At 49.8% G+C, this 18,658-nt stretch overlaps 1 protein-coding gene across 1 annotated transcript in view; it reads left to right on the top strand.

The window, feature by feature from the left end:
• Nucleotides 1–18,658, top strand: part of Grik3 (glutamate ionotropic receptor kainate type subunit 3) — a 210,664-nt gene that overhangs the window by 179,155 nt on the left and 12,851 nt on the right. Inside the window, exons 11-13 of the mRNA XM_048350918.1 lie at nucleotides 6,541–6,764; nucleotides 11,035–11,153; nucleotides 14,032–14,249. Of these exons, the coding sequence (XP_048206875.1) occupies nucleotides 6,541–6,764; nucleotides 11,035–11,153; nucleotides 14,032–14,249 (561 nt within the window). The remainder of the gene's footprint in view (nucleotides 1–6,540; nucleotides 6,765–11,034; nucleotides 11,154–14,031; nucleotides 14,250–18,658) is intronic.

Below are 18,658 nucleotides of genomic sequence, written 5' to 3'. Positions count from 1 at the left end.
GGCGGTTCCCCAGGCCTGGGAATGGCACACACATCATTGCTCTGTCAACCAGGGAGCCTGCCGTCAGCTCAGGAAGCTGGCAGGTGAATCACAGGAGTTAGAAGCTGACCTGTCAGTAGACAGTTATGAATCTACTCGAACCTGTTGCTCCTCTAGTCAGATGTGTAGGTGGTTCCGAATGATGGTTTGTCAGGTTCATGTCCAGGGCTCTTCAAGAAGCATGATCTGTCTTTAAGCGTGGAGGAGAAGAATCTAGCTGAAGAAACACTTTTTGGGAGGAAAAAAAAAGTGGAGGTGAATTCCACAGATGTCCCAGGTGTAGGTCAAGCTCTGTGACAGATTCCCAGGAGAAACAGTTGAAAGGAGGAAAGATGTAATTTGGCTTATAGTTTCAGAGGTTTCTGCCGATGGATGGCCAGCTCCATTGCCCTGGCTGAAGCAGAACATAATGACGACAGCTGTGTATGGTAGAGGAGGCTACTCACATCATGGTAGCTGAGGCGCGTGGGAGGGGGTCAGGACCAGGGATAACATATCTTCCAAAGATGTACTTCCAGAGACCCCCTTCTTCCATCACTTTCCAATAACATTATCAAATTGAGAATTCACTCTTTTTTTTTATTATCTTTAAATAGTTGTACAAAGGAGTTTCCAATCAACATATCAGTTCATGAGCATAGCACACCTTGATCAATATCACCCCTTCCATTATGCTCTCCTATGCAGATTTTTTTTAAAGACATGAAAATAGAAGGGGTTTTTTGGGGAAGAGGAAGGAGGAGACCAAGGGGAGAAATGGGTACTAGGAGGACTATGACCAGTGTACATTATATACATTCAAGAAAGCGTCACCTTGTGCAATGAATATACACTAAGAAAAAAGAAAAAAAGTATGAATCAACCAGTAAATTAACCCATGGGTGATGGCAGAGCCCATGTGGTTCAACCATCTCCCCAAAATTGAGTCCACCAACTGGGGACCAAGCCTTTTAACACCTGAGGCTTCGCGGGGGGACTTCATACCCAAGTCATAATGCCCCATAGTAGAGATGTAAGCAGGGGATCAGCAGAACAAGTCCCAGGAATAAGTTTTTGTGAGTGGCAGGAGCAAAACTGGGTTTCTTTTTTTTTTTTTTTTTTGCCAGTCCTGGGCCTTGGACTCAGGGCCTGAGCACTGTCCCTGGCTTCTTCCCGCTCAAGGCTAGCACTCTGCCACTTGAGCCACAGCGCCGCTTCTGGCCATTTTCTGTATATGTGGTGCTGGGGAATCAAACCTAGGGCCTCGTGTATCCGAGGCAGGCACTCTTGCCACTAGGCCATATCCCCAGCCCCAAAACTGGGTTTCTTAGGTACTGTTGACATGAGGTATTTGGAAGGCAACTTCCAAGCCCCACCAAGCAACGCAAAAGGCATGCTGAAGAGGCCCCAGCAGCCACCCAGGGCAGGAGCTGGAGTGAGGTTCAAGTCTCTGGGAATTCAGGGCTGAGCTCAGGACAGAGCCAAGCAGTCTCAGCCATAAGTTCTGCTGTCAGAACAGAGCAGGTACCAGGGTGGGGCTGGTAGCAGGTGGTAAAAAGCAACATATGCATCCTGCACAGAGAATGAGGGGCAAGTGTATTCATTTCCTAAGGCTGCCATGACAAATGACAGCAAACCTGGTGGCTTCAAAGAGCAGCAGTGTAGCCAGGCACCGGTGGCCTGTAATCCTAGCTACTTGGGAGGCTGAGATCTTGAGGATCGCATTTCAACGCCATCCCAGGCAGGAAAGTCCACAAGACTCTTTATCTCCAATTAATCACAGAAAAGGCTGAAAGTGGTGCTATAGCTCAAGTGGTAGAGTGCTAGCTTTGAGCAAAAAGTACCCTTGGGACAGCACTCAGGCCCAGAGGTCAAGGCCCAGGACTAGCAAAAACAAAAGAAGAAGCAGCAGCTGCAATGTTTACTCTTCATAGCTCTGGAGAAACAAAGATGTCAGCAGGATTGGTTCCTTGTGATGCCTCAGAAGGAGGATTGTTCCCTGCCTTTCCTCATTTTTGGTATAGCCAGCAGTCAGTCATGGTCCTTAGCTTGCATCTGCATTATTCCAACCTTTGCCTCCATCATCACATATACACTGTGTATATCTATGTCACTCTCTTATAAGTATTTTAATTGATATCTTCAAAAGCCTTATTAAGGCACACTCACAGGTACCAAGAGTTGAGATCTGAATGATTGAGTGGTAAAATGTTGGATTTTTGAGGTCACCGTAAATTGAGTCTATATACTGATTCTAATTGAGTCCAAACACTGTTTTGACCCTTTGCTGGCTTGAACAACCTTTCTAGATGGATGAAGCCTCTGCATCTGAAATATGGCACTGATGTTACTACCCCCCTAGGACTCTGGGAGATTGGCATGATGGAATACATGAAGCATATTTCATGCTTCTTGGCATGTAGGAACATCCAGTAGCATTGGCAGCTTTTGCCATTTGAGCAGAGCAGGTAGGCACCCTTGGGATTCCTAACCAGGGAGAAGGACATAGAAATAAGGAATTTTACGAAGACCATGCTTGATAATTCAAGAAACAGTATGCCTCCAAGATGCCAATGGGACACCAGGGCTCAGGAGGTAGATCTTAGTCTCTTACCAGGACTCTCTGTCCCAAGAGAAGTTAATCAATGATAAGCTGCCAGAATGATCATGATCCTAACTCCATTCTTAGAACCTGGTAGGAGGTGGTCCTGAGTTTATTCTGTGGTATAGGCCAGAGTCTAGCTTGAAGCCAGGGTGAATACTGAGTGCTAAAATACAGAGCTGGAGCTGAGTAAGTTTTTCTTTGTTGGGAGAGGGACAGTTGCATGTCAGTTGGTTTTATTGGCAGTAGTGGGATTGAACCAAGAACCTTTTGTATGCTAGGCCAATGCTCTACCACTGAGCTACACCTCCAGGCCTTCAGTAAATACTCCTTGCTATTACTTATGCTGGGAACTGGGATCTGACCAAGCAGATGCGGCCAAATGGCTTTCATGAGAGAGTGCAAGATGCCAGATGCCTCTTAGGAGATTCTTGGTAAGTGGCAAGCTGTTTATGGGAATGAAATGATGTTCTAGGAAAGCTTCCTGTCTGGTCTAGAGGTTCAAACACATGTACAGGATGGCCCTTAGCAAGGCAGGAGAGTACAATAAATCCCTTCTGAGACCAGTGAAGGTACAGGACAGACCATAGGGTTGGTTTTGTTCAAAGAAATGATTTCTGTAATTTGAAAGTGAAGACCCAGGAGCTTCTCCAAGCCTCAGTTTCCTTCTACAAAAACAAAAACAAAATTTCCATATGGGCTTGGAATAGATGTTCCCAGAGGTCTCTCGTCCAGCTCTGACAGCCTGTGATTTCATGAATCACCCTGGAAGAAACCTGCATGAGTGGGAAGAGCCGCCAAGACGAGGCCTTTCATTCTGAGTAATGAACTGAAACAGCAAAGACTTGACATCTGTTCCGATCTTTCAAGGGAAGTTGGACAAAATAATGCCTTTTTCAGGGGAAATCGTTACCAACGGTTGAAATGTAGTATTTTCTGCCTAAACCAAAAAATGAAGTGGAGAATACCAGCCTTTCTGAACCCCAAGGGAGAACACACATCCAAACGCCCAGTGCAAGTCGCATTGGCCAATTATCTTGCTGCCGCAGGCACAGAACATCCTGGATGCCTCTGCCTCTTAACCCTGTTAGGAAAAATGGCAGGGAGATTCCACAGGCCCTCAGAGGGTCTGGGGAATCAAGGGGGCCTGGGGCCCTGCACCTGCCTTCCTCGTCAGTTCCTAGAACATTCTGGTGGAATAAGTATTGCCTACAAACACTGTGACATCATCCAACTTGCTATTAAAACTCTAAGGAAGATTCTCAAGTATTGCCTTAAAGCTTTTGCCCAGAGACCAGTTCAAGTGCATTCCTGCATATGATGAGGACTTTGGGGTCAGAACAGAGCCTCCTGACACGATGTACTTGGAAGGGACAGGGCTCTGGGAGGCCAGGTTCTAGAACCAAAGACCCATTTTATCCTTGTCATACCAAATATTATAGATGGTCTCAGAACTTCAGGACTGGAAAAGACCTTCCAGGGGGCCTCCCTCAGTACTGATAATCCCCAGGAATCGTGTCTACTCCACACCCAGCATAGTCACGTGACTGGCCCCAGGAGAACAGGGACTAGTCCTCTTCCTCACTGCTGTAACTAAGCCTGGCCAGGGCGGTCTGGGCTCAGCAGTTCTTGAGCAAATGCATATGAGCCACTCTGCACCTTGCCTGAGAGTCCTCTCCCTTTCAATGGCTCTCCTTCCCCATGTTCTGAATTGGGAGAGCTAGGGTGGCAGCAGCTGCCCTGCTCCTTCCTCCTCTGTCTTCGAAGTCTGGCAAATTCCAATTCACACTTTTGGAAACTCCCAAAAGGAAGGAGGTCTCCTCTGAGGTAAGGATCTGTTGTGATAGGCTCCAACTCCTGTCTTTGCAGGGTTCTGAAACTTACCAGATCTCTGGGCTCTGGGAAGGGTGTGGGGACTGTGACCGAGAACCACTGCGGTGAGCAGTATCAGAGCTCCCCGTTTCCCCTGGCCTAGGGCACCCATAGAGCAGTCTAGAAGCTGGGATTCTACCCATACAAGCCCTTACCTCCTTGCCTAATTCCTGCTAGAGTGTTAGTTCCTACTCTAAGTGCAGTCAGTGCTGCCGTAAACAGCTGCCATTTGCTAAATAGTTCAACTAAGGTCTGTCACCCCTACTGCACCATCAGTGCCATGAGAATAGAAGCCAGCTCCCTTAGGGCTAGCTCTGTATCCCTAGTGCCTGGTGGCTCTCATAAAGTAGTGATGGGTAGGTTGGAGGGAAAGACGGGAGGGAGGAAGGGAGCGATTATGCCCTAGGAAAGACTATCAGAGGTAGTAGCCTCCTTGGAAAAAATGTTTTTGATGCTGTTTTTTGGTCCTCCCCTCCCCCACCTTTCTGTCCTACTCTACCTGGGGAAAGAAAGCAATACCTTAGTTCATGCTCTGAGGTGTAATTACCCACTGGAGACCAAGGGGTAGCCCCTTAGAAAGGAACATGATTAGCAAATATTCCAGACATTAGGAGGGATCTCGGGGGTGGGAAGAGAGCAGTGGATTGGCCTTGGCCTCAGTCATGCCAAGGAACCCAGGAGCAAATAAGCAGATGAGCCACGAGACTCACAACAGCTGACAGGGCCGCACATGGCTGGCAGGTACAGGCCTTACCACACAGAGCAAGCTTCCTGAGCCTTTGGAACAGGAGGCTGTCATGCACAGGAATGTGGATGGTGGCAAGCATGAGCCAATAGGAAGAGGACATTCTAAATAGAGCACAGGGTAGCCACGTGTGTGGGTGAAGAAAAGGATATGGGAAATAGGAAGTGGTTTAATAAGGGCCTCGTGTAGAAGAGAACACTGTTGAATTCTTATTCAGGAAATACTCAGACCAAAGAAAGAACTTCATTCTTCTCATTAAGGGGACCAGGTGCTATTGGCTCATGCTTATAATGCTAACTATTTAGGGGGCTGAGATCTGGAAGGTTTGGTTCAAAGCCAGCCCCAGTGCGGGGCTGGGGGGGAGTAGGGGAGGGGAGTCTTTGAGACTTCATTTGCAATTAACCAGCAAAAGCCAGGTTGGAGACATGGCTCAAGTGGTAGAGTGCCTGTAATCCCAACTACATGGGAGGAGTATATAGGAGGATCCAGATCTGAAGCCTGACTTGTGCAAAAACACAAGACCCTATCTGAAAAATAACTAAAGTGAAAACAGGATTTGGGGGGTGGGGCTTAAGTAGTAGAACCCTGGCATTGAATTCAAGCCCCAGTACTACCAAAACAACAACGTCAATAACAACAACAACAAAATGTTAGAGTAAACCTTATTAATTTTTGAGCATCCTTAGACTCACCCACCCCTGCTTTTCCCCTCTGTGCTGCCTCCTGCTAATGAGGCCCAGGACTTGTCTGTTTAGTACTATAGTCTCCACGGAGGTGATTATCTTTGTCCAAGCAGCTTATAGGTGGATTGGAGGACACATGCACTCACCAGACAGGGTGAAGCCGTTGAAAAGCAGATAAGAGGAAAGCAGATTTAAATGCAGGTTGTTGTAGATTTCTGCTTCTCTTCACGACGTTTGAAAGACACAAGTAAAGAACATGAGCTATTTTTAAATGTTCATAGGTTGCTGAACTGTCTTCATTTGATATGTCACCATCTTGAGAAGGGATCACTTGGGTGACAGCTTTAATAGGGTCCCATTCTCTGCATGGTTATGTCACTGTCCTCCTCCTCAGGGCCGTGAGCTCTTAGAGAACAAAGGTCAAATGGAATTCATGCTTGTCTTTCTGCACCCCAGGGGTGCCACAGCCACCAATAAATGTTGAAAACGAGAGTCACTAAGTGGCCTTGGGCTCTGATGCCACTTCACTCCCTCTTCTGCATTCCTACAAGACCAGGTGCTCTGGCGCCTATAGTCTGATGCTTTTGCTCATTACCTGTCTGTCTTTCTTTCTACTGCAGAAGGCAGATCTGGCCGTGGCTCCCCTGACCATCACCCATGTCCGAGAGAAGGCCATCGACTTCTCCAAGCCCTTCATGACACTCGGTGTGAGCATTCTATACCGAAAGCCTAACGGCACCAACCCCAGTGTCTTCTCCTTTCTCAACCCCTTGTCCCCGGATATCTGGATGTATGTGCTCCTCGCCTACCTGGGTGTCAGCTGTGTCCTCTTTGTCATCGCCAGGTAAGGCAATGCCCTGGGCCAGAACTTGGGCCCAAGCTCAAAGGTTCAGGGAGCCAGCCAAGTCCCACACCCTCAGCCCCGGGTGCAGACTCAGGCCACTCCTGTGCCCGCTGCCCTTCCCTCCCTGATGCTGAGGGGGAGGCTCAGACCCCTTCAGACACACACACACCCCAGGAACCACCTCCTCTCCCCCTGGTCTGTGCTGGTGTTTCTCAGTGTGTTGCAGACCCATGTCCTAGGAACAGACTGGAAGAGATGGGCACCTGGGTGATGCCCCTGGCACAGCAGACTTGGGGACATTGCCTGGCTTTGCCAACTGGCTGTGTCTCCATAACCCACACCAGCAGGAGGACATGTGCCTGGCAAACACACACGAGACGCAGGCAGGGACCTGGCACACCCATAGCAGTTTGCCTGGGATGTGTGCTAACCAGGTCACTTGCACACGTGGTTGTTCACCCAACAGATAGTGTGCCCTTGCTAGTGGGTGGCCGGAGGAGATCATGAGGGAACACACTCAGCTCGTGTTTAGTGAACACCTGGTACATGCCGAGCACTGTTCTCTGCCCTCTCTAGACATGACCTCATTTAAATCTCATGGCCGCCCCTGAAGAGGAGACACTGGAGCTCGGGAAGGACATACAAGCAGTGATCCTGCTATACTTGAACTTGGGTCACTGGGTGTTTTGGATGATCCCCACACCCTGCACCCCAAGTTGGTGGCTACATGGCCCAGCTCTCCTACCCCTCCTCGTGAGGCCCTCTGCCCCCTCCCTCCAGGCCCCAGTGTGGCTCCTGCTCTGGTTCATTCTTCCTCTAAATTCCAACCAGGTGCAAAGAGAGACTTCTCCAGAGAGAGGCAATTTGAGATTCAGGGGCTTCGTATTTCAGCCTTCCTTTCTCTCCTCTCTCTCCAGGGCCTTCTTTGAAAGCCTTCCCCTCACGCTCCCTCCCCACACACAAAGAGGGACCAAAGGGAAGGATATGAGAAACAAAATTGCCCTGCCTCCCCAGGCTTTGCTGCTGAGGCCGGGTGCTGTGGAGGCCACGGGCGCCCTGCCCCGCCAGCCCAGCCGGCAAGCCTGCCACAGAGAGGCCTTCATTACGTCTCTTGTCTCTAATGGCCTAACAAGCCTTTGAAAGCCAGGAGCCACTCTCCGGCGCTCTCACTGTAATTTTAGCGGCTCCAGCCAACCTCTCAGAGGCCCACCCCTCAGCAACTGAGCATTCCCAGCTTCAGTTCTGTCTGTTTGATGCACATCCCTTCCCCCTCCAATATAATGGCCTTCCATCAGCGGCAGGCAGCCGGGCTTGCATTCCAGCCCCTCTCCTCTGAATAGGGAGGTAGGTGCCCTCTTGCCAGGTCTGGTCTGGGAAAAGGGGATTTCTATAGTGGCTGCCACACCTGCAGAGAGAGAGGAGAGGTAAAAAGATCTTGGCCGCAGGTGTGAGAAGAGCATCATCATGTAGTTGTCACCTTGTGGTGTACCCACACATCACTACTCATACCGTGCTGTCTCATCCTTGCGGCAGTCCTGAGAGGAGGGTGTCATTCTACCCAATTCACAGAGGCAGAAGTTGAGGCCATCATTGTCATCGTCTTGGCAGAAAGCCTGTCCTTTTCAGAGTTGGATAAGACCACTTTAAATTGAACACAAGTGCCTGTCCAGGCCAGAAGGTGACATTAGGAAGAGAAGCAGGCTGACGGATAAGCAGGGGTAATAGTGAGGACCAGAGCACACTGGAGAGCCCAGGAGGCTGCTACTGCCCAGTGCCAGGGCTGACTTTGGATCTCAGTCTCCTGGGTAGAATAGCTAGGGTTACAGGAATGAGCCACTGGTGCCCGGCTACGTCCTGTGTTCTTAACTATCTCTCTGTGATGGGCATCGAGTCCATCCATCCAGTTCCCACTGTTGTAGACTTCCTAGACACACTTTTGTGGACACCAGTATCAACGGGTGGCCTTGTCTGGGGCTTTGCTGTGAAGTCGTTCTAAACTCTAAAGTATGGCTCAATGGTCACACAGATGAGCTCAGAGCCCTGATAGGTGGAGCTACCTATCATGTCCCCCCCCCCCAAAAAAAACCCTATGATAATAAAGCCCTAGAAGAGGCCTCCAGGTTACCCCGCAGCTGTCATATGCTGAGGCCCTCACCACCCCTGAATTCACAACACTAAGTGTTCATTTGTAGCGGGGGGAGGGGGGCTATGCTTCTGCAGTCAGGGGGTCCAAGGGTCCCAGCAGGAAAGGAGAGGATAGATGGATGGTGGCTGGACAAGGGAGGAAGGTATCCGTTAATGGTCACAATGGGGTTTATAGCTCAGCTTGCCAAGGTCCTCCAGCCTTGTGAGCAAGTGAAAGCTAGAAGCCTTTGCCCTGAAGCTATCCTAACTCCATTCAAGGGAGAGCTACAACCCAACCCCAGTCATCCAGTGGAGACAGGACTCTGACTGTGGTCATGGCCCTCTCCTCACCCAGAAAGCACCCACCCACCCAGCCCCCACACTGCAGACTCCCCAGATGCACCTGCTCCGTGCCCGCGCCCCACGCGGGCTCTCCAAGGGCTTTCTCCAAAATCCCCTCTCACAACAGCCTCTCCACCTGGCACTCCTGATCCTTGGTCTCTTTCTTGTGGATTTTAGAAGCTCTAAGCAGTTCATGACCATTTCCTTTGAAAATCCTCAACTTGGCTCGAAGCCTCTCTTTAGAATTTCCTGTATGGGGGAACTTCCTGCTTCTCCCTGGAGCCTGGGTGGTCAGTGTAGAATGAACGAACGCACCGACTGCTTCCGAGGAGAGATATAAAGGTGACGTCATTACATCGCGCTTACAGAGCACCACACCACTACAAAACAACAAAATTCACTGGACTTGTCTCTTCCCATCCTCCACCCCCAGCCAGGGATTTCTCCACCATGTCTCAATCTCTCCATCCAGCATCTTCAACTGGAACTCACACCGGAAACGAAAATTCCTTGCAGCAGTCAGGAGTTCTCTTTCATAGAAAGCAGTGGGGAAGCCTTAACAATATTTCCCTGTTGTCTAAGTGTTTGGATATTTGAAGAGAAAAATCTGGGGGGAAAAAAGCATATACCACATTATTCTCTCCAGGGGTTAAGATGCCTGGGTACTTGGTTTTGTTTTTTCTCTCATTGTTTTTCTATACTGGTTGGCTACTTCCAAGAACATCTTTTTTTTTTTTTAATTTTTTTTGCTTTTTAAAATTATACCAGGAGCTTTTCAAAAATATGTTCTTATTTTTTTTTGTTTAAGCATGCAATGCAAATAAAGCAGTAGGACTCTCGAAGTTCTTTCTGCCATTCTACTCCATACCCCAGCCCAAAGATAAACACTGGTATTTCTTACATGTGAAACCTAGAACTTGCAGTATGTAGTCACCTACATGTAGATGCATACACATCTGTCTGTATAGGTATGCCTGCAGGAATCTTTTTATATAAATGTGATCATATTGCTCTTATCTTTATCACTTTCCTTAAACCATATATTATGGGTTAAAGATCTCTCCCCACCAGAAACATCTAGAAGTATCCCAGTCTCTTTCAACAGCCTTGTGATATTTCAAAGCACAACTATGGTTTGATTTATTTAATTGTTCCTCTACTGAAAGACATTTAGGTTGTTTCCAGTCTTGTTTCTATGACAAACAACAATTTGATAAACACCCTTATGTGTTTCACTGTATGCTTGTGTACACGTGGGTTCCTCTGGGCTGGATAATGAGTTGCAGAATTTCCAGGTTGAAAGGCCCACATGCTTTTTAAGAGGTGCTTCTAAAGTGCTTTTACTTCTGTGATACTCAGGTTTGAACTCAGGGCTTTGCACTTGCTAAGCAGGCATGTATCTCTGGTCCTTTTTGTTGCACTGGTTATTTTTAAGATAAGGTCTTGTTTTTTGCCCCAGTGCACACTTGAACCACAATCATCTCATCCTAGCTAGAATGTCAGGCACGTGCCACCATGCCCAGCGTTTTCAGTTGAGATTGAGCCCTGCTGACTTCTGCCAGGGCTAGCCTAAACTTGTCATCCTCCTGATCCAGCATGAGCCACTGGCCCCTGACTCCTGGATTATCTTTACAACCAGAAAAGGACACCAACAGTGAAGAACAAGAAGGGAAATGGCCCTGACTGTCCCTTGCCTGCTTCCCCAGCAGAACAAAGAGGAAGGGTAACCTAGAGTGATTGACACCTCACATGTGGATTGACACCGCCCCCCAGCACCACCTCACTGCCTCTCTCTGCCCCACAGGTTTAGCCCTTATGAGTGGTACGATGCTCATCCCTGCAATCCCGGCTCTGAGGTGGTAGAGAACAACTTCACTCTACTTAACAGCTTCTGGTTCGGAATGGGGTCTCTGATGCAACAAGGTAAGAGCCCCCCTGCCCCTGGTCTCCTTTCCTGGGGAGAGCATCTTCTCTCTCCTGTAGAGCTAGCTTTCTAGAATCGGTAAAGCCAGTGCACGCTCTGGAGGTAGCCTCAGATCTTACTATGCCATCAGGACACCCCAGTGTGGCCTCACCCCAGGTCTTCACCTCCTTTCACTGCTCTGGCTGGAGCCAGCCCAAGATCTAAACCACATAGCCACCTTGACGTATGGCATTCAGGATATATTCCCCAGCCCCTCCCGTTGGCGAGGTGGCCACAGAGCACCCTGCTTACTGGGCTAACCCCGATGGCCTCTCCACCATTGAGTGGAGCTGAGCCAAAGCTGAGCTGTGGGTAGGAGGAAGTAGAGGCTGGGAACTAGGTTGGAGCCCCTGTATGAAGGAACTGATGTACTTGAACTTGGACTAGCTATAAGACAGAGGGGGACTAAGAAGACTAGGAAGTATCATGGTCAGGACTCTGTGACTGCCGGGTCATAGGAGAGGCTGGAACATAGACATAGGATTCATTGAAGGACTGGGTTCTCTTACACTCTTGAAGAAGGATAGTTTGCTGCTCCTGATCCTGCACACATGGCCAGACCTTTAGACATCTCTGCAGCTACTTAAATGTCTAAGAAGTAGAGCACCTGCTCTAACTTCAAGGCCTGGAATGCAGAGACACCAAGGGTACAGAGAGCAGTCACAGCAAGAAGGCCAACTGGGGAGGACCCCCAGGGAGAATAGCATCATCCCACCACTGGCCACGAGTCCTGGACCCATGATCTCTGCCTGTGGGGTCCCAATGACAGAGCTTCTTTACCCAAGAAATGGACGGGGAGGCAGCCAATATCTACCTGTGCTAGTGTGCCAAAGAGGGACCTAACTAGGGAGCTTGGGAGGAGCACATGGGAGGAGCAGCTTCAAAGGACAAAGGAAATTTCCTTGTTCTTCCTTCTTCTCTGTGTCCTCAAGACCCGGCATCAAATCTTATTCCCAAGAGACGTCCATCAGCAGATCCCATATGGATGAATGAATGGATGGTATTTTCTTTTTATAAAGTATTGTTATTATAAAAGTGACATACAGAGGGTTTACAGTTACATAAGTCAGGTAAAGAGTTCATTGCTTTTTGGACAATGTCACCCCTTCCCACCCTCTCTCCCAGGTTTTCCCTCCCATCACCAACCACAAGTTATATAGTTCGTTTTCAACACAGTGTCTAATGAGTACCACTGCTGCATGTTCCTCCATTCCTGTGCCTCCCCTTACACTCCCAAAGACACATAAATGAACAAACAAAACTGAAAGAAAAGGAAAACAGCAACAAAGAAAAAAAATCCTCCATTTCCTGGAGTTCATTTTGACAAATATTCTTTTGTGTGATCAGAGGAACACAGGCATTGTGCCTTTCTGTTCTTTGGTCTCACTGTGTGTGAATGCCTCAAGACCTGTATAATTTATTATAGATCTAGCTTCTGCGTATGGGAGAACACATGCGCCATTTGTCTCTCTGAGCTTGGCTTACTGAACAATATTTTCTTGAGTGCCCACCACATTGTGCCCAGTTCTGGGTGCATGAATTCATCAGAAGAGGAAGAAGCAGATCTGTCCTGTGCCGGAGAGTCCTCTCGGACACACCGAGGCAGAGCAGGAGCTTGAGACTGGGCAGGAATCCCAAGCAAACAACACAAAGCCATTCTCCTTTGCTGGGAGGAGGGTGGGGTAGGGGCTCAGCTGGAGCCTTAGGTGCAGCCACTTGAGAAGGTGCAGAGCGGTCAGCTGGGAATGGGTGCTGAGGAACCTTCCGGGCTCCTGCAGCTGGGAAGTCACAGGCGGCGACCTTCAAGGGGAGTGCCTCCCTCTGTCCCAGCTATTAACAAATGTCCGAAAGCCTCACCTTGCTTCTTTGCCCATCATCTTTGTTCATTGACAGTTGAGAAAGACCTAGAAGGCTCTCATTGCAGTAATAACTTCCCCTCATCTGCTTCCTGCTGCTATTCAAAGCCCAGGCCCCCAATGCCTTCCCTGCATGGTTTTGATTAGGAGGGGAAAAAAATAGTTATGTATTTGAAAAACTCTCCCTTGAGTCATTTCTTTGAGAAAAAAAATCATCCATATCAAAGCAGAGGCTTTTTAGATTGCAGGTCCAAATATTCTGGAAAGTTCAGGAGTCACTCGCTATTTAAATCTCTTGAAAGCTGCCTAGTTAATTACTTCAGTTAGAAGGTTTCATCTGAATTGTACTCCACACCCAAGGTCGGGGAAGAAGAGTGATATATTTCAACTTAGAGCTTCCAAAAATGTTGATTTTTCTCCTCCTGCCAAGTGCCGCATAGCAATCTTCTATTTGTACATCACTTGTATTTCCGACCAATCTCTCCTCAAATTATACCATTGCGGCATCACGGTATTTCGGCAAGGCTGGGACAGAGGAAGGACAATTCTCTACAATGCAGCAGTCCCAGACAGGGCGAGTACCGGGCATAGGGTCACACAGAGGAAGTAGGATGCACAGAAGAACCCAGGGGTCGGGTTCCCCCCACCGTGGCCACAGATAGGTATCTGAGGGGCTGACGATCCTGTGAATGCTGGCGTTGTTTGGGAGCCGTGATTCTTACATTTCAGCCTGGGTCAGAACCACCTGGAAACTGGTCAAAAAGCTGTTCCTGCCTTATGCAGCCAGCCCCAACCGGAAGTTACCCATTTTTTAGGTCCTGGGGTGCTGCCTGGGAATGTGCATTTCCAACAAGCTTCCAGGTAATGCAGAGGGACCCTGGTCAGCTTTTATATCAGTGGCAGGGACAGTCATGACCCATGAGAACCATGCAGCCCTGGTCAGCACACTGTAAGGCTCCTCCTGTCTCCTCCCCTCCCTCAGGGTCCGAACTGATGCCCAAAGCTCTGTCTACGCGCATCATTGGTGGCATCTGGTGGTTCTTCACACTCATCATCATCTCCTCTTACACGGCCAACCTGGCTGCCTTCCTAACGGTGGAGCGCATGGAGTCGCCCATCGACTCTGCCGACGACCTCGCCAAACAAACCAAAATCGAGTATGGGGCTGTCAAGGACGGAGCGACGATGACCTTTTTCAAGGTGAGGCTCTCTCCTCCCCATGGCACATCCCAAGCTGACCTTCTACTGAGAAGAGGAGAGTGAGGAGACAGGGCGAGTCTGCCCTCCCCTCACTGCTCAAGAGCCCACGGGCCAGGAACTCTGGGACTCAGGGCCTTCATGTTTAGACCAATTGACATATAAGGGAAGCTGTGGAGAAGTGAACCATGAAGATTGGTCTCAAATTCTAGAAGTTTCTGTGGGTAGGACAAAGAATGTGAATCGTCAGAGATCATAGAGAGAAAGGAAATGGAGGGAAAGGCGGTGAGAAGGGACTCGGACACAGAAAGGCCTGGGTCCAGTGAATGCTCTGCCTTTTGCTTGGGGTCTGGGTGGCCTCCATTGTCCCCAGGGAGCAGGGGGGAGCCTCTTGAAGTTGGGGGGGAGCCTTGCTCAGCATGTGACACTCCCAGATTGCTGAGGGGTTTTGATAAAGATCTCTGTCTACTCCAATGGGGTCCCACCACGACTGAATGACAGTAATGCTTAGCAATAGTTGCCAACTCTTAGCACTCACAGTGGGTCGGGTACTGTGCTCAGGGCGAGGGCTAACTGAACCTTCGTGACGAGTCCTGTGAGGGTGGCCCTGTCGTTATTCCTATTTTACATGAGCCCAAGGACTCACAGCTGGAGGAGCCAGACCCTAACTCAGGTCTGCCTTCCCCAAAGCCTGTGTTCTAAGCCAACAGTATTGCATCTTGAATGTGCCTTCAAAATCCCCGGAGAGCAGAGTGCCGGTCCCACCCTCAGGAGGCCCGGGATGGGGTCAAGCAAAAACTAGCATTTCTGGGGCTGGGGAGATAGCCTAGTGGCAAGAGTGCCTGCCTCGGATACACGAGGCCCTAGGTTCGATTCCCCAGCACCACATATACAGAAAACGGCCAGAAGCGGCGCTGTGGCTCAAGTGGCAGAGTGCTAGCCTTGAGCGGGAAGAAGCCAGGGACAGTGCTCAGGCCCTGAGTCCAAGGCCCAGGACTGGCCAAAAAAAAAAAAAAAAAAACTAGCATTTCTGACCAAATTCCCAGGTAACGTTGGTACTTCTGGTCCAGGGAGGGACCCCTCCGCCCCCCGTTGAGAACCAATGCTCTAATTACCCCTTAGGAGTGATCAGGACTTGGGAACTCTGCAGCCGTAGTTCATCCCTTCATTTATTAATAACTGCTCTCAGTCACTGGAAGCTGGAGGGTTTGCCTTTCCTCTGATCCCTGCATCCCCATCTCTGGCTCTGGCCTCCTGCCTGCTAGGCCTAGCCTCCAAGAAATGAATTGAGCCTCGGTGAAGCCTGTGCAAAGAATGGGAAATTGCTCAACCGGACAACTGGGCAGGCACTAGAGCTCCTCGTACTCCCTACCCGGCCCCCTTGTGTCCCCACTTGGGGGTGGAAGCAGATTAGTGAAGAGAGAGAAGCGAGGGGCTCCCCTCTGGATGTGCTCCCGCCCTCCCCCCCCCCCAGATGCCATGATCACTGATGGTGTACCTAACAGGCCACAGCCATGCATTGAGAGCCAGGGGAGATTAAAACATTGTCAGAGCAGTGTCAGAAGCTCTTTGGGACTCTCTGTTCCTTTTTATTTATTTATTTTTTGGTGCCAGTCCTGGGGCTTGAACTCAGGGCCTGGGCACTGCTCCTGAGCTTTTTCACTCAAGGCTGGCACTCTACCATTTGAGCCACAGTCCACTTTCAGCTTTTTGCTGGTTCATTAGAGATAAGAGTTTTATGGAGGACTTTCCTGCCTGGCCTGACTTCAAACTTTGATCCTCAAATCTCAAGCCTCCCCAGTAGCTAGGATTACAGATGTATCTGTGCCAACAGCTCCCAGTGACTCTGTTCTGAAACATAAGCAAGTCTGGTAGAATGTGTACATACTAGCATGGTTTTGTGCATATGTGTAGATAACATGTAAGGGTACATTTGTGTACACATGTGTGCACATGAGAATGGAATAGTGTCCCTGTGTGGGTGTCTTTATATCTGTCCGGACATGTTGTGTATACACCACTGAGTGTATGCAATCTCTCTCTCTGTGATATGGGCACATGGATATGTGCCTATGAGTGTACACAAGTGAGTTCCAGAATATCCATTGTGTGAGTGTGTGTACACAGAGTGTATGTTCATCTGCCTGCTTGACTGTCCCCAAGAGGTGTGCCAAGGTAAGAGTAAAGGGTAATGTGTGTATGAGTATGTGTGCGTGTCTGCATGATGGCCCGTGTGTGCATATGTGCCTGAATGTGTGTGTGTGTGTGTGTGTGTGCACGCGCGCATGTCTGCTCCTTGCCTATCCCTGGGCTGCAGCCCAGCCCTTTGACTGTGCCAGAGCCGCTCTCATGCATTAGGCATGAGCCCATCTCTAAGCAGGGCTCCCGATCAAAGGGAAACTGCATAAATAAGCCCGATGCAGGCTCATTGCAGCTGATTGGATGCCCTCGCCCTCCCTCCATGCTAAGATGCTCAGATTGGCTTCCCAAAGCCGAGGCCCAGCTCCCCACTGAGCCTCTGTCCTCAGCATCAAGCAGCAACTGCCTCCCCTGCAACCCACTCCACCCTCACCCACTTTCCCTGCAAATGGCACAGTGAGGAGGGCAGAAGAGGACATGGATGCTACCACCCACGGGGGACTCTGGGGCTCAAGGACCAGTTGGCTAGAGACAGCCACTGCACATCCTGCTGAATGACCACATCCACTATGGCGGTGTCCCAATGGCCAATTAATCCCTGTGTGTCTAGCCACATTGTCTCCTGCCTGAACCCACGTGAAGCTCCTCTTCCTGGCTTTCTCTCCTGGCAGCCACATGGATGGGACTGTCATGTGAAGGGAGGAACCTGATCAGAGATACAGTAGTGACAGCTCAGAGGGTGAGCTAGAAGCACCGCTCCCGCTTGGTATCTGGCAAACCATCTCTCTCAGTCCCTGTCCTGGCCCTCCTTCCTGAGCCTGGTTCACATCTCCTTGTTCTCACAGAACATCTGCAGGTTAGGGCTGGAAGGAGACTGGACTTTAACTAGAGGCGGAACCCCACAGGAGCTAGATCCCCCTGTGGATCAGTGCGTGGAGCCAGGCACAATGTCAGGAATTCTGTCTGCACACACACACACACAGTGCCCTCTCCTACGCCCACTGTGGGGTTCTCTCCCCTGCACCAGAGTGTGTACAACAAGGTTGGCACTAGGGTTAGACAGAAGTCAGTTCTAGGAGTAGCCCAGAGGTCTAGTGGCTGTTGGCACAGTAACACTGGTGGATCATCTACTGTGTGCCAGGCATTATTGCAATTGTTCGGCCTGTATTTATTCACACCACCCTCAGAACAACCCTAGTGGGTAGATGAAAGCAAGGTTCAGGGAGGCTCACTGATTTGCCTAATCATACCCAGCATGTGAAACTCAGAGCTGTGATTCGAACCCAAGCAATCCAGCTGCAAAGCCACGTGCTCATTGTCACTAGGTCCATATTCCCTCCCTAAGGACCCTACCATAGCCCTCACAGCAAGTCCCACTTGGGGAAGAGTGAAGCCATAGTTAGGCCTACCCTAGTCCTGGCACCTTAGACTTGCCTTAGACTCATCAAATGCTGCTGGAACATGGTTGTTGCATTAAAAGACGGCAAGAGGTCATTAAAAGACTCAGAAGGTAATGTTGAGGTTCTGAACTGACCCCCTCCCCACAAGGGGGTGCCAGGAAGGTGGAGTTCATTTCTATGGGTACCATATTCCTGGCTAGGCTGTGAATAGTCATAGCCCCCTTTCTTCCCATCCCTCAGCTGAGAGTGGATCACCAGGGAGCACCCCCTTTCTCTCCAAGGATGCTGACACCAGGAAGCAGGCCATCAGGCTGTCTGGGAGTCCAACCGCCCCCTCAGCCCCTCCAGCCAGCAGCCTGCCTGGAGATGTGGCTAGAGGCAGTCCCATCCCTCCCCAGGAGCTTTGCCTTGGAGAGTTGTCAGGGAGCAGCAGACATCACAAACAGTGTCTCCTGTGTTGTCCTCCCTCCGTCTTAGAAGATAAAAATTAATTAGGAGATAAAAAAGGAGGCCTTTGAAAGCAGTTTGGCTGTGAAAATATGTAGGCAAAATGTAAAGAAGAGTATGTGTATGGAGGGGGGGCATGCATGCTCTTTGCAGGAGGCTGGGTGGCTTTGAAGGGAGAGAATGTGGGAAGACAGCTTCTGCAGGAATTCCTCCCTCTTTGGGTGGTGGGCCTGGGGAGCTCCACATTGGGGGAGGGAGGAAGGGGCACCTAAAGAAAGGAATAGGGACAGTCGGGGAGGGGAGCCAGTCCCAGGCTCCTGGGCTTTACAGACCTGGCCCTGTAGAGGCCTTGGTGGCAAACATCTAACCTGAAAGGCATTTGGAGAGGTCCTCCTGCCCATCCCCTGGCCCCGGCTACACAGCAGA

Source organism: Perognathus longimembris, chromosome 7 (genome assembly GCF_023159225.1).
Source record: "Perognathus longimembris pacificus isolate PPM17 chromosome 7, ASM2315922v1, whole genome shotgun sequence".
Lineage (NCBI taxonomy): Eukaryota > Metazoa > Chordata > Mammalia > Rodentia > Heteromyidae > Perognathus > Perognathus longimembris.
The sequence above is the reverse complement of the archived record's forward strand: the minus strand, read 5'-3'. Positions and strand labels throughout refer to the sequence as shown.